The sequence below is a fragment of the Cricetulus griseus genome, chromosome 5 (genome assembly GCF_003668045.3).
Source record: "Cricetulus griseus strain 17A/GY chromosome 5, alternate assembly CriGri-PICRH-1.0, whole genome shotgun sequence".
Lineage (NCBI taxonomy): Eukaryota > Metazoa > Chordata > Mammalia > Rodentia > Cricetidae > Cricetulus > Cricetulus griseus.
In genome coordinates, this window is record NC_048598.1 from 121,778,426 (window position 1) to 121,793,581 (window position 15,156).

General features: G+C 38.8%; 1 protein-coding gene across 6 annotated transcripts in view; it reads right to left on the minus strand.

Moving 5' to 3' along the window:
* The window catches only part of Pcnx1 (pecanex 1), a 141,600-nt gene that overhangs the window by 102,140 nt on the left and 24,304 nt on the right, over positions 1–15,156 (minus strand). For all 6 annotated transcript variants that reach the window (XM_035445621.1, XM_027418426.2, XM_027418425.2 and 3 more), the window contains exon 2: positions 7,157–7,365. In XM_035445621.1, the coding sequence (XP_035301512.1) occupies positions 7,157–7,365 (209 nt within the window). The remainder of the gene's footprint in view (positions 1–7,156; positions 7,366–15,156) is intronic.

Here is a 15,156-nt window from a genome sequence, read left to right on the forward strand (position 1 = left end):
CCTGTGTGTATGTTTGTGCACCTTGTGTGTGTCTGGTGTCTGCAGAGACAAGAAGAGTACTGTATCCCCTGGAACTGGAGTTACAAGTGGTAGTGAGCTGCCACGTGGGTGCTGGGAACCAAGCCCAGGACCTCTGGAAGAGCAGCCAGTAGTCTTAGCTGCTGAGCCATCTCTCCAGCCCATGTATCTGGTAGTCTTGATGCTATGACTTTAAAGCCTGGAGCTGCTGCAGACACTGACTCAGGACAGGATGGTGGCAGTCACCTTTAATCTCAGGACTGAGGGAGCAGCAGCAAGCCTATGTCTGTGAATCCAAGACCAGCATGGTTCACATATCAAATTCTAGGCCAGCCAGAGCTTCATAGTGAGGTCCTCTCTCTCAAATTAAAAACAAGCAGCAGTAGCAGCAGCTGACTGAAAGAAAGGTCAGAACCTGGATACCAAATTAGGGAGCAGTGCCATGAGGTGACTTTATTCTCTGTATCCTAACACATCTGAAGATGCCCCATGTGCAGATTTTCCAGTATTAGAACAAAATTTCTCGTGTGTGTGTATGTGTGTGTGTGTGTGTGGCTATTCTGCTACAATCAAAAGGGAATTCACTTGCCAGGGTATCTTTACGAGTATTTGCTCCTGCAGCAGTTTGGTTTATATTCTTTCAATTACTAATGGTCTCCAAACTATGATGTTCCTGTTTTGCTTAAAGAGTTAGGCCACTAAAACTAACTTTCTAACTTGTATATATACACATCTACATAAATACAGCATCCTAGAAACTAGTGCCCAAGTTCACGGCCAATTCAGTACACAAATACCTTGTGTAAGGAGAAGGAATGTATTCCAGTTTGCTAGCTGTTCCATATTAACTCATACCAGCTCTAAAGTCTACACCAAGAACAAGAGTATATAACACGGCAGCTCTCATCACAGAGTCTGTGAAGAGAAATGCCCAACAATGTCATTAGAATACATCCTCTCAGTCAGACCCACAGGAACCAAAAGATGCAGAGCAAAATGAAGACAAAGGAAGTAAACACTCCATACCAGAGGAAGGAACCCCTCATCTTGTTTTTGTGTCTATACATGTATGTGTGTGTACATTACCTTTATTCATGTACCACAGAGCACATCCACTTAAACTGTACAACTCATTTTTCTATACATTCATAGTTACGAATATTTCCATCACTTCAAAAACAAACACTTTTACCTGCTGCTTCTGTCTTTTCCATCCTCCTGCACTAGGCAAACACTGACCTACTTTCTGTCTCTAGAGATGTGCCCACCTGGGCATTTCATATTGATGGAAGTAAGAAGTACACAGCACATAATGGCTACAAATGGCTTCCTCCCCTTAACTTATTCAAGGGTCGCTCACATTGTAACATGCATTGCTTCATTTATACTTGTGGCCAAACAACATTCCACTGTATGGACAAATGTTTACTCAACCAGAGGCAAAACTGTCTTATTCTCTTTCATATACCATTTCTGATAAAACAAAAAAACAAACAAGTAGTCATAATCTAAATGATTATATCCCAGTCTTAGAAGTATTTGTTATGTTTTTTATTTTCTGATTAAATCCTTCCCAAAATTTGTAAGAAACTGTGCTGTCCTTCAACAACAGACATTTAGGTTCTTTCTGTCACCAACTGCCAATCAGGGCAGGTTTCGTCTCTCCATCTCTGTCAGCATTGGAGCCCTGTAATTCATGACTTTGGGAGGGGGGCACTGGCCTGTGCACAATGACTGGCAGCATTTCTGGTCCATATCTTCCCACAACTTATGCCAGTAGCATACCCCATTTGTGAAGAAAAACTTTAAGTCTCCTAGAATTGCCAGATGCTCAGGGGCTAGAACCACTCCCAAATGAGAAAGGACAATCTAGAACAAACACTGATCCCTAGTCAACATAGAAGGGATAAGAAAGGAAATATTCAAGAAACAAAAAGGACAAAGCTAAAAAGGAAAGAAAGAAAGAAAGAAAGAAAGAAAGAAAGAGGAAGGAAGGAAGGAAGGAAGGAAGGAAGGAAGGAAGGAAGGAAGGAAGGAAGGAAGGCAGGCGAGAACAGCTCCTTTGTTTTAAAAATTCTCTAATAAAATACTATCATTCTCTCTTCTCTACCACCCTAATTTGTGGCTTACATACAGTTTAATACACAAGATGGTGACGTAGAGTGTCCTTACCCGTGAGACTTGCCAGGTTAGCAATGGAATACTCAGCACACACCTGCCAAGTACAGCCAGTTACAATCCTTACAGAAGCAAAGTGTTTTACTGCAGTAAGCAGTGAGCCAAATTCAGGGAACCTTACCTTATGCTTTAATTTCCCCATCTGCTAAAAAAAAACAAAACCCAAAACCAAGTACAAGGAAAGTCAGAGAAGCAGAATTACAGAGGAGACATCACAAACTAGGTTTTGGATCAGTGCTATCACAGCAAATGCTGATGCTCAGGCTTTAGTCAAAGACACCATAACACCTTTATAATACTAAGTTTTCAACTGGAATCTAGATTATAATGGTGCTTATAAAAATGGGAATAGATTTTTTTTAAAGTCCCTAATCAGAGTAGATCTCTCTCATAAACCTTAGCCTAAAATCCAGTTTCATATAGATTAAATGGAGCTTTGGTTTATAGTATTACGAGTATTAGTGCCATGAGAAAAAGAAAATGCATTCTCCAGAAAACTAGCACCCAAATCCTTAAATTCAATGACTAACTTCTCATGATTTAAAAATATAATACAAGCACTTTTTAAGATAAAGATTTAAGTATTTTTTAACTACTCTGTCACATGAGAGGACACTGAAAAACCACAAAGCTCCAGGAGTCATCACTCATGCAATAAACGGACTGCCCTAAGGTAGCAAGCACAGCGGCTGGCTCCAGATAGAAACCTTCCAGATTGTTTCCTTCCCTCAGAACAGAATGGAAGACTCACAAGTGGGAGAGTGAAAAAGAGATGCAAAAACAAAAGCCTACAGAAGAAATCTCAACAGTCAAGTTTAAGAAGATGGAAAAACCTCAAAAAACTTAAAATAAATCTACCCTATGACCCAACTATATAGTTCCTTGGATATGCCCAAAGGACTCAACATTTTACTTCACAAACCCTTGCTCATTCAGGTTCATTGCTGCTCTAACCACAACAGCTAGGACATGGAAACAATCTAAATGAGCCCTCAACTGACGAATGGGTAATAAATGAGGTACATACATAATGGAATACGATTCACCTATAAAGAAAAATGAAATTTGCAAGTAAATGGATGGACCTAGAAAAAATAATTTTGAGTGAGAGAAGTCAGACCCAGAAAAACAAATGCTACGATGTTCTCTCCGGGTTCCTAGCTCCAAATCTTCAGGTGTGAACAGTTACCGCCCTGATCAAAGAAGTTTCTCTTTATAGAGAAACAGAAACCATCACAGAAAAAAACCCACAACTGATACAATGAAGAGATCAACTGCAGTGGACAAGGAAGAAGGGCCAGAAAGACTGTGACAGCCAGAAGACCAGGAAGCAGCAGTCCCTTAGAAATGTCTGCAAAAATAAGACCCGAGCAATGGCAGTGTCAGTGAAGATGCTAACATGAAAGGGGGAAATCTCATGGGGGCCCACCACCCATAAAGAAAGAACTACAGGCAACTAATGACTGCTGGGAGGAGAATTAGCCTTTTCTAGGGGTTGGGTACTCAATACAAAGTGATCAGCCCTGAAACCATACACATACCCCAACAAAACCTGACTCAGCAGGTTGTATTTATGTACTGTGTATACATGCACACACTGATATATGTGTAACAATAATAAAGAAAAACAGGCTCTCAATGTGAGAGAGGGCATGGAGGAGTTAGAGGGTAGGTGCCTGAGAGCTGGAGGGAAGGGGGGGGAGCTGTGACTCTAGTTCAAAAACAAATACCCTTTAAAAAAGAAAAGATAAAGATGTGCACTAGTATTATTTCAATTTAAGCAAACATTAAAGGCCACAGCCAACAAAAAACAGTTAAACAAGAACTAGGGCTGAAAGGTAAAAATAAAACTTCATCACATAGGAAACCAAGAAATTACACAAAGTGCATTTTAATAAGATTTCTAGAAACAATGAAAATTGCTACACTTAACAGGGAAAAAAAAAGACAGTAAAATTTTAAAACTTTTGACATAGAAAACCAAAAATTTTAACAAATTTATTTTTAATGGAGCAATGATAAAACCTAAAAGAATTTTGAAAGATAACATAGATATAAAAAAGTTCAATACTTCAGAGAAGTACAGACTCAGAAGGAGAATCACAGGAATTCAAATAAAAATGACAAAGTCTGCATCAAAGAACAGAGGCAGCCAAGATGACTATGGTACTCCTGAGTGTGAGCAAAGCTATCAAGAGCCAGGACAAAGCTTCTGCAATGAGAAGACTATGAGGCAATGACAACGGATCAGCACAACACAAAGGACAAGCCAGGAACGAGCCCTGTGTATAGAACTCCATTTCCAACAAAGAAAATACAGTGGCTGCCACCAAAGACAGTAGGTTAAACAATATTAGAGGAAAAGTTAAGTCTGACTGACCCCTTACATGACACTATGGACGAATGTAATTTCAGATAAAATTCAAATGCAAAAAATAAAGTTTTAGAAAGTATAGAATATCAGATGTCTGTGCAGGGAATACTTTTGGAAGGCACAAAAATGTCAATTACTAAAGAGTATAAGTTTTGTTTTATTAAATCCAAGAAAGGATTAGAGATACAGTTCAGCTGGTAGAAACCGCCCTAGCTGGGAGAAACACATCAGCTTTAAGAAGTATGGTAACTGAACCAAGTGTCATAGCACTTGTCTATAAGCCCAACACCTTGAGTTAGAAGCAGAAGGATCAAGAGTTCAAGGCCATCTTCAGCTTCGTAAATTCAAGGTTGACCTGTGTGACTTGAGATCCAATCTCAAACCAACAACAAAAGTGTAATTACCCTAAGAAATCTTTTTTGTCATTGTTTTTCTTTTTTTGGAGACAGGGATTCTCTGTAGTTTTAGAGCCTGTTCTGGCACTCACTCTGTACTCTGTAGACCAGGCTGGCCCCGAACTCACAGAGATGGGCCTGACTTTGCCTCCCAAAAGATGGGAGTGCTGGGATTAAAGGTACGCGCCACCACCACCTGGCAACCCTAAGAAATCTTAAGGAAAGAAAAGCAGCAAACTCGGAAATGCCTTACCATTCATAAGTAATAAAACAATGGCATAAATAAATGAACAATCTCTAGTAGTGAACAAGAAAAGACAGCTTCACATGTCACATATGGGCAAAGGAAACAAGAGAAAGCTAACTGGCACCACCATAATGATGGAGTGTTCAACCACAAGTCACAGTGAAGCACAGTTTAGACTCCTGAATGGCAAAGTACTTTTTGTCCTTTGAGATGAAGGTTTCACTGTGCAGCCAGGTTGCTCTCAGAGTCACAGTAATCCTGCCCCAGCCTATCAAGTGCTGGGATTACAGGTGTGTGCCACTGTGTCTGGCTAAAAGTTAAATTTTCACCCATACCAAATGTTCATGTGGATATGGAACAATAAGGACTTTGAAAAATAACTGATAAAAATCATTTTGGCAAACAGCTGGGAATTACCCAATAAAATGAACTAAAAGATGCCCTAAGAACTAACTAGCTTGTATAAGTGAACAGGCCAGCCATGCTGGGGAACCACGTTGTGAGTTGATCAGCATGGAAAAAGGGTATTTAAAATTGCTGGGAAAGAAAATATTTTTATTTAATGAATTTACTATTTAATGGTTGGGACAAACAAATCTAAACTATGGTAAGATACAATTTAAGAGCAAAACCAAGAATATATAAATAAAAAACAAATTCAGAGTAAATATTTATATAACTGGGGAGAAATCCTCACAGAACATAATAGTAAACAATGAATTGGCACATAATATAGACTGTGGCATACAAACAGGCAAATGCTAAAGTTGAGGAAACTGACACAGACCACAAAGGAGTAACACCATAAATATGTTTCTTCATCAAATGAATGGCAATACCACTAACAGCAACTCTCTTAGAGAAGCCCACAGCCATGCTGTAAGGTATCTTCCTTCCTTCCCAAATGCTTCATTTTTTGTTTTGTTTTTGCATCTCTCATGCTTAAAGTCTATTTTAAAATATCTTTAATAAATCCCAACTCTGAGTCATAAAAACAGTGCTATAAATAGTAAAATAGATCAGAGTAAGAAATACAAATAGTAGTAACACATGAAAATATTTCTAACCCATTAGTAATCTAAAATTTCAATAATGAGCTATTACATTTGTCAGAGTACTAACTCGGTGATATTAAAAGAAAATAAATAAGAGGCCACAAAATATTGATCATAGTGATTAAAATTTCAAAAACAAAACTTTGGAATTTAGTGACATTAGAAAACTTAGAAACGTGTAGTCTTTCCAATAATTACACTTCCAATATATTAAGATTAAAATACAGTAATTTAAGATGAGTGATCACCATAGTGATCTTTTTCTCAATAAAATTTAAATTTGCAATATTAAAATAACTAAAACAAGGGGGCTGGAGTGATGGCTCAGCAGGTAGGAGCACAGGTTGCTCTTGCAGAGGACCTAGATTTGGTTCCCAGCACTCACATGGCGGCTCACAACTATTTGTAATTCCAGTTCCAGAGAATCTGATGCCTTCTTGCCTCCAAGGGCACCAGGAATGCATATGGTGTACAGACATACATGCATACAATAAATAAAAAAATAATAATAATTTGTTTTAAAAACTGAAGTTAAATTATAATACATCTATACAATGAAGTTTATGGCACTAAAAATATCACAGAAAAAGAGCTTTTACTACTTCAAATATTTACTGAGTAACTGCCAGTGCCAAACACTGACTTAAGAGCTGAGAATAGTCTATAGGAAAGCCAAGGCCCCCAACTGTAAGCTTACAGACGCAAATGGATAATTAAGAAAAACAATAGCAGTTTGTGGTTACCAAAATGAGCAAAATTGTTAAAGAATAAACCGTACTGCTACACACGTACCATCACATCCAGTAGACAGACACACTGATCTCCCCACCTTGGACACAGCACACACACTGTCACTCACATCTACAAGGCAGATCTGTTCCTCTCTCACCTTGGACCATTGCTGTCTTTCCTCCTTGCTGAGCAGTTGCCTTGTTTGGCTTTGGCTCGCTGATCTGGGAACTCGGCTGTGCGCCTATCCACAACTTCTCCAGCATCGAGTGCTCTGTGCAGCCGGTAGTTGACCATCTTCAGAACGATGAAAACAGCAGCCACCACAGGACAATAAACTGCTACTATAACCATGGAAGAAGGAAGGGCCTTTGAGAGAAAGGAAATACGTGTGTTTTAGAATACGTCACATTTTACTCAGTTGTAGAAGTCTGTAGCTAAAATAATGAAGCTATACACAAAGCAATTATAATACAAACACTTAAAGTTGCAAAGGCAAAGGACTCCACTGCCCAAAACAGAGGCCACACATGTGACTACTTAAAACCTGAAATGTGGCTTAGTTGAGACTAAGTATTTCAAGTATGCAATGTGTCAATTCTTATACTGATTGCAGGTAAAAATAACAATTAAATTATATTTGGTTAAAAAATTATTGAAAATAATTTCATTTGTTTTAATACTAGGACTACTACAAAATTTAAAATTACCTGTGCAGCCTACATTACATTTCTACTTCACAGTGCTGACAGAATCCAGGGGGTGAGGGGTATAATCCAAACTGAATAGCTAAGACCTTGTGAGTGAGTAGTCACAGTTGTGACCCAAATACAAGTCCCTGTTTATGTGCTCTGTAGAGAGAGACTAGAGAGATGGCTCAGTAATTAATAGCACTAGTTGCTCTTGCAGCCATTTCTAGCACCCTTAACTCCAGCGTCAGGGGATCTGATGGCTCCTCTGGTCTCCATGAACACCAGGCATGCACATAGTGCACATACATACAGGCTGATAGACAGAAAATAAAACAGATAAACCTAATTTTATTTTAAAAAGAACAAAGAACTCAGAACCTAACACAATCAAAAGATTAATTGATATAAGTCAGTCACCTGTTCTAGAGACTACAGACCCATTCTATGTAAGGATTAAATAACTTGAAACCTGAAAACTAGGGAGGCAGGCTCAGGGACCAGCCCACTTGGAAGGCATAGCCTCATAGTCATCATTGTCATAGAGCATAAACTTAACAAAGCATCCTGTCTTCGTGCAGGAATTATTATCACATCATCAGATTCAATCTCAGCCACTGCTATGCAGAACCCTAAACAAGCTTAGGAAGGGGAACCTCAAACTGGAATGGTGATGAAATTGAAAAAGCCTTCCTTGATGAGCCAAAGCCTCACAATAACACATATGTGGTTTTGTTTAAACACAGGTTTTGACCTAAGAATTAGAAAGGGAGACAAAGCCCACAGTGTGACTACGGTTTTTTATGTTGGGATGGGAATAACAGGTGTACATTTTACTTGGATTAAGAAACCCTGCATAGGGCTGGAGAGATGACTCAGAGGTTAAGAGCACTGGCTGCTCTTCCAGAGGACCTGAGTTCAGTTCCCAGCAACCACATGGTAGCTCACACCCATCTATAGTGGATCTGATGCCTTCTTCTGACATAAAGGGATACATGCAGTTAAAGCACTCATATACATAGTAAATCTTTAAAAAAAGAAACCCTACATATTAATATAATTAAAATGCTAAACTGTTTAATCCAATTTAAAATGTTCCTAAATAACTGATTTAGCCTTATGATTAAGTTTAAGCATCTACTTTTCTTAAATTAATAAATACCAGATCTAGATGCATTTGGAAGATTTATCAGATAACAACTTAAAATGCTCAATTTATAAATGAAATTTAAATTAAAGAGATCTTAAGGTACAAAAAAAAAGTCTCTGAAAAATAATGGTTAAAATGTTAGTGGAAAAGTGCACTTTAAGAATCTTAGTTGATTTGTATCTTTAACAAACCTAACATTCACTATATAAAAAACAAATGTCCCTGAGTAATCTTCTGAACAAAAAAGGCCACCCTCAGACACAGACATGGGGGGGATGACATAAACAGAGAGACAGAAACATGGAAACTGATATAAACACAGAGAGACATAGGGAGGGACAGAGGAGCAGAAAGAGACGGACACAGAGAGCAGCCGACCATTTGGAGAATTTGTAAAAGTTCTGGGTGGCACTAGCTTCCTTCTGAAATTTCCATACAGACATAGAATCCTTGAAGGCCAAATAGTTCAATGTGTCCATTTCCTGATAGGATATAGGGGTTTAATGTGTCCATTTCCTGATAGGATATAGGGGTACAATGTGTCCATTTCCTGATAGGATATAGGGGTACACTAAATTAAAAAAAAACTTAGCTAAGATTACTCATCTTTACATAGTAACATTAAAGGAAGGCATATGCCTATTTCACCACATGTCACAGACCATATACCAAGTCCATTTTCATAATTAATAAAAAAAATAGTCAATAAAAAAAAGGTCAGTTCCGCCGGGCGTTGGTGGCACACGCCTTTAATCCCAGCACTCGGGAGGCAGAGGCAGGCAGATCTCTGTGAGTTCGAGGCCAGCCTGGTCTCCAGAGCGAGTGCCAGGACAGGCTCCAAAGCTACACAGAGAAACCCTGTCTCAAAAAACCAAAAAAGGTCAGTTCCATCCTAACCCACCACAGTCTACATAAACGTTAAAATGGCTGACAGTATTAACTGGACACAGGGAAATAACCAACATCCTCGTCAAACAAATTCAATGTGAATGTTAACAAATGAAAGCGTACTCAATTTTGAATTGCCAAACACTGTTAATGCTTAAAACTCATCTAAATAAATGCCAATCCTCACAACCCCAAACACTCCTAAGAAAAGTGTAAATGTTCTTTAAACAAACCCACTGAAATGTGAGGGTTTAAGGATAAATCAGAAAGTCACTTTTGGCAAGACACTAGTTGCAGGAGACTGAAAATGGATTTTTTCCTTAATAAATTTAAGGAGACCCTTACATACTGGAAACCAGTGTCAGCTTAGTAACACTTGTTTTTTTTTTCCACTCTAATTACAAAACTGCTCATCTATTTATTTTCTCATTCTGTGGTTCAGGTGCCTGAGCCCTACCCACAGTCAGTCCCAAACCTTCCAAGGACAGAAGCAGCCACCCTCTAAGTTGCATTTTTCCTACAGTGGATCAAAGTGCAGACACACTGGACTGCTGAGCACTGCAAGAACTGCTTCCTGGCCTGGGAAACTCAATGTACTCCTGGACAGCTGGCCACATTAGCATCAAGTCTGAAGGATCATCAACCTTGAGTTCAGCTATGATTCACCATTTTATAAGAAAAGTATCAATGCTGTTTTCCAGGGCAAACACCTAAACCAAGCACACACAAAATAACTGCAAAGCAGTTAGCTCAAACTTTTTCTACTTTATGGATTACACACTAAAAGGGCAAAGGATATTGTATTTGTATTTTGTGTGTGGTGCTTGTGTTGAGTGTCCATGTATGTACTGGTGCACGTGCATGTGTGTGCATGCATGTGCATGTCAGAGGGGTCCTCTTTAGTCACTTTCCACCTTATTTTTTCCAAGACAGGGTTTCTCACTGAACCAGGAGCTCACTGACAGACAGACTGGCCAATGGGCTCCAAGGGTTCATTTCACTTCCACTGGTGGAGTTACATTCCCAGCTCTAGTACTGGGGATCCACATACAAGTCCTCATGCTTGCATAGCAAGCACTTTATGGACTGGGCTATCTTCTCAGCTCCATGTTTGAATACTGTATTATATTAGATATACATTCTGTGTTTTCAAGGAAAGTGTTTAAAACACTCAGAATTCTAATTAGTAACAAGCATCACACCCAGGGAAACTAGGCTCTTTGGGAGAAAAAGTAATGTGCAAGATATAATTGCTTAATCTAATATTTAAAGTATAATTTGTATGCACTGTCTGACATAGCAAGTTCTACATTAAAATCTCTATTTTTAATCTTTCTAGAAGGTAACTATTGACTTCACAATCGTTCTGTTCTACAATAAATAATATTTCACAAAGTTCTAGTTTTTCCAAGAAGGCACTTTTTAATCTTCAAGTTACATTATTTTATTGTGAGTGTTACCTTAAGTTAATGCCAAAGACAAACCACAAGCAGTGGACAGCCTAGATGAAAAGGCAACACAGCAGCTGGCATCTACTGGTGGACAAACAAGGCCTTCATTAAATAACCATAAAGGTCACAGCTCTGAACGCATAAGATAAAGGCCTGCGGCACCATGATGGCTCCAAGCAGCTCCTCACACACCCCAGACAGTGGATCTTAACAGCATTCTGTTTTAGACAGTATGAACCTGCAAGGAACTAAGTTAAAGAAGGCAAGCTAGTGGGTTTTACTTCTCTGGTATGACAGTTGGTTTTGTGATTCCTGAGACTTGTTTATTGTGCAGTGACACCCAGGTAGTCCAACCACAGTTGTGTGTGGTTTAAGGTTAACAGAATGACAGGAACATCACTTATAACTGACATCAAGGGTATAAAGGAATTTTTAAGCAAACTTTTTTTTTTTTTTTTTTTTTTTTTTTTTTACTATCCATCGTTAATGTAAGACATCTTTTATGCTTGCTTTGGGGGCTTCTACAATTGTAACTTCCTCGTTATTTAAGGTGGTATTTACTAAATTTAGGTATCACAGACATTTAGAGGCATTTAGAAAACCTGAGAAGTAAAGGTCTGTGTGTATACACATAGTGAACAGAGACAAGACCTATGAAGACAGATCTGTGTGTACACATAGCAAAGAGAGACAAGACCTATGAGGAAAGATCTGTGTGTACACATAGCAAAGAGAGACAAGACCTATGAGGAAATAACTATATGTACTCAGAACAAGTGGAGGCAAGACATATGAGGAGCTTCTTCAGAGTAGTAACAAACAGGAAAAAACAATAAAGGCAAGAGGATGGGGGGGAGGAGGAGTAACCCTTGCAAAAAGTCTACAAACAACCAATAAAAACTGCAGGAGGGGTTAGAGATGACTCAGTAGGATACCCCAGTACCAGATGTTAAAAAAGTTAATGTAAATTGATCAAACTGGTGACGTACTGTCAAAATAAATTGGTGAAACTAAAACTATTAAATTCTACACACTGCCCAGTCCCTTTTCCACTCAAAAACAAACAAACAAACAAAAAACCCACTGGCTGCTCTTTATTCCCGGTACCAACATGCTGGTTCACAAACTATCAAACTCCAATTCCAAAGGCCCCAGTGTCCTCTTCTGGCTTCTGAGGGGTACCAGGTATGCAAGTAGTATACAGATAATACATGCAATGCAAGCAAGATACCCATACTCACATAAAACTTTAATTTAAATTAAAAAGCAAACACATGAAAATACCACTTGATTGCATTAATAATAAGGAATACAACTTAAAACTATACTCACATACCATCTAATACTCTGTGTAGATAAAAATTAAGTTTAAAGAACCAGAACTCAAACAGGCCTAGTGGTATAGTCCTGCAATGACAATCCTTGCAGGGGTATTATAAATTTAAGATCAACCTGGGCAAATTAAATGACATTATCTCAAAATAACAATTACAAAAAGTGGTTGGGCATTTGCCTACCAAGCATGAGGACATGGGGCCAATCCATAGTACCAACAAATAACAAAACAAAAACAACAGAACCCTATAGCTTGTTAAAAATGACAATATAAATGCCAGCTTCAGCCAAGACCCAACAATTCCTTTTACAGAATTGAAATTCTAATACAGACAGTACTAGATGGCTTTTACAACAAATAAGAAATCACAACTGAAAATCACCCCCCAGAACTGGAGAGCTGTAGACATTTTTTACATTTATTCATTTGCATGTGTGCAAGGCATGTTTATCTGTGTGGGCTTGTGTGTGACAGTATGAATGTAGAAGTCGGGGGACAACTTGAGGACCAAACTCAGGTAATCAGGCTTAGCAGCAAGGACCTTTACCTACTTGCAATCTTGCCAGCACAAAAACTGTAGACTATTTACCATTGTAATCTATGACAGTGAAAAACAAGACTTACCTGCAACACACACAAATACAACACAGAGTGCCAGGTGTACACTCTCACTGAGTGTATATTTCTTGTATAATTGGGAAAAACATTTTTCCAATTCATTTTATGTGTATGTATGTGCATCACTTGTGTCTGGTGCCCACAGAGACCAGGAGAGGGCATCAGATGCCCTGGATCTAGAGTTACAGATGGCTGTACATTATTACCATGTGGGTGCTGAGAACCAAACCCAGGCCTTCTGCAAAAGCTCTCTCTCTAACACCCCCTCCCCAAACCTAAAGTACATGTAAAAAAAAAGGTTTTCCTAGCAGAGTATCTTAGCTTTCATCTGCATCCATGTCAATGATGGGTGATTAACAACAAATCAATTTCCATACCTGGCAGTCTCTGACTTTCCTCCTTATCTACAACATGTTTAAAAACCAATCTTTATTTCCAATTACATCTGATTAGGTATAGCCAGAGTATTAACAGTTATCAGGCAATTCCAGATATTCAAATCAAATATAAAGCCAGAATACTCTTTACTGGGTTAGATATTTTTTAATAAGATCATGCCTCTTAAAAATGGTAGGGACAGAGATACACATTAAAACAAAAACTCAAAGCCATCTGACCCAAACAATGGCAACTCTAAAACAAAACAACTGTTCCCACTGAGAGGAAGGAGGAGAATCAGGAGTTTGGGGCCAGCCAGGACTACGTAGTACAGATAGTGGACAAAGTGGTGGAACCCTTCCCTGTACACTGTTAGTGGGAAGAGCGAATGGTTCAGCCTCTATGAGAATACTATAACAGTTTCTCAGAGTTAAAAATGGGACGGGATGCCTCAGCAGGTAAAGGTGGTTGAGTTAAATCTCCAGAAGCCATGAAAGAAGGAAGGGACTGACCGACTCCCATGTGTGCACCCACACACAAGCATCATGTACACGCACACCACCCACACAAACAATGAAAGCTTTCGGGAAGTTAAAAATGTAACTACATATCATCTAGCAATCCCACTCCTACTTTTACACTAAAGGGACTAAAAGAGGATCTCAAAGAGGTATTTTCACACCTGTGTACTTAGCAACATAATTTATATCTGGGCACAAACAACCCAAATTCGTATCCGTGGATGAATAACTACTTGTATATTCACACAGTGGAAGGGTAACCTTGCAACAAAAAGCAAAGAAATCCTGTAATATGCCACAACATTCCTAAGCCTTGAGGACATTCTGCTAAGTGAAATAAGATAGTATCAAAAGAAGGGAACTGGGATTGTCATGTAATTTAATCTTGTTTATAATTCAAATAAAAATGTTAAAAAACAAAGTATCAAAATGACGGTATTTTTTTCCCAGGGGCCAGAAGAGATGGCTCAGCAGTTAAGAACACTGGCTGCTTTTTTCCAAGGACCAGGGTTCAATTCCCAGCACCTACATGACAGTTCACAACCACCTATAACTCCAGTTTTAGGGGATCTAGTACACTCACACAGACACACATAGAGGCAAAATATCAATGCTCACTTTAAAAAAAAAAACAACAGTATTTCTGATGAATTTACATATCTAAAATAACCAAACTCACAAAACAGAAGGCAGAATAGCAGTTATCTGAGGCTGGCAGGAAGAGGGGTACAGAAAAGGGTATTGTTTAATACACAGTTTTGATTTTGGAAGATGGGTAAATTCTGGGTACATTCAATAATATCTAATATCATTGAACAGCTGTCTCTCCTTTGCCATGGGGGAGACACATCCTAAGGTCCCCAGTGAATGTCTATGTAAACAGCACCAAACCTAAACCGTATGCGTGTGTGCTCGTATGTGTTTTCCTACACATACATGAGATTTAATTTATAAATTAAGCACAGTCTTGAGGCTAACAGTCAGCTGTTGACTCAGCCTCAGCGTGTGTATTTTAAGAACTTTTGCTTTTCACACTGAGGAAGCATCTTACACTATCCCTTTGATGTGTCTGAGCCACCACTGCCTCCACACCCTGAGCTTTGGGCCCTGTCTCAGTCAGGGCTACTAC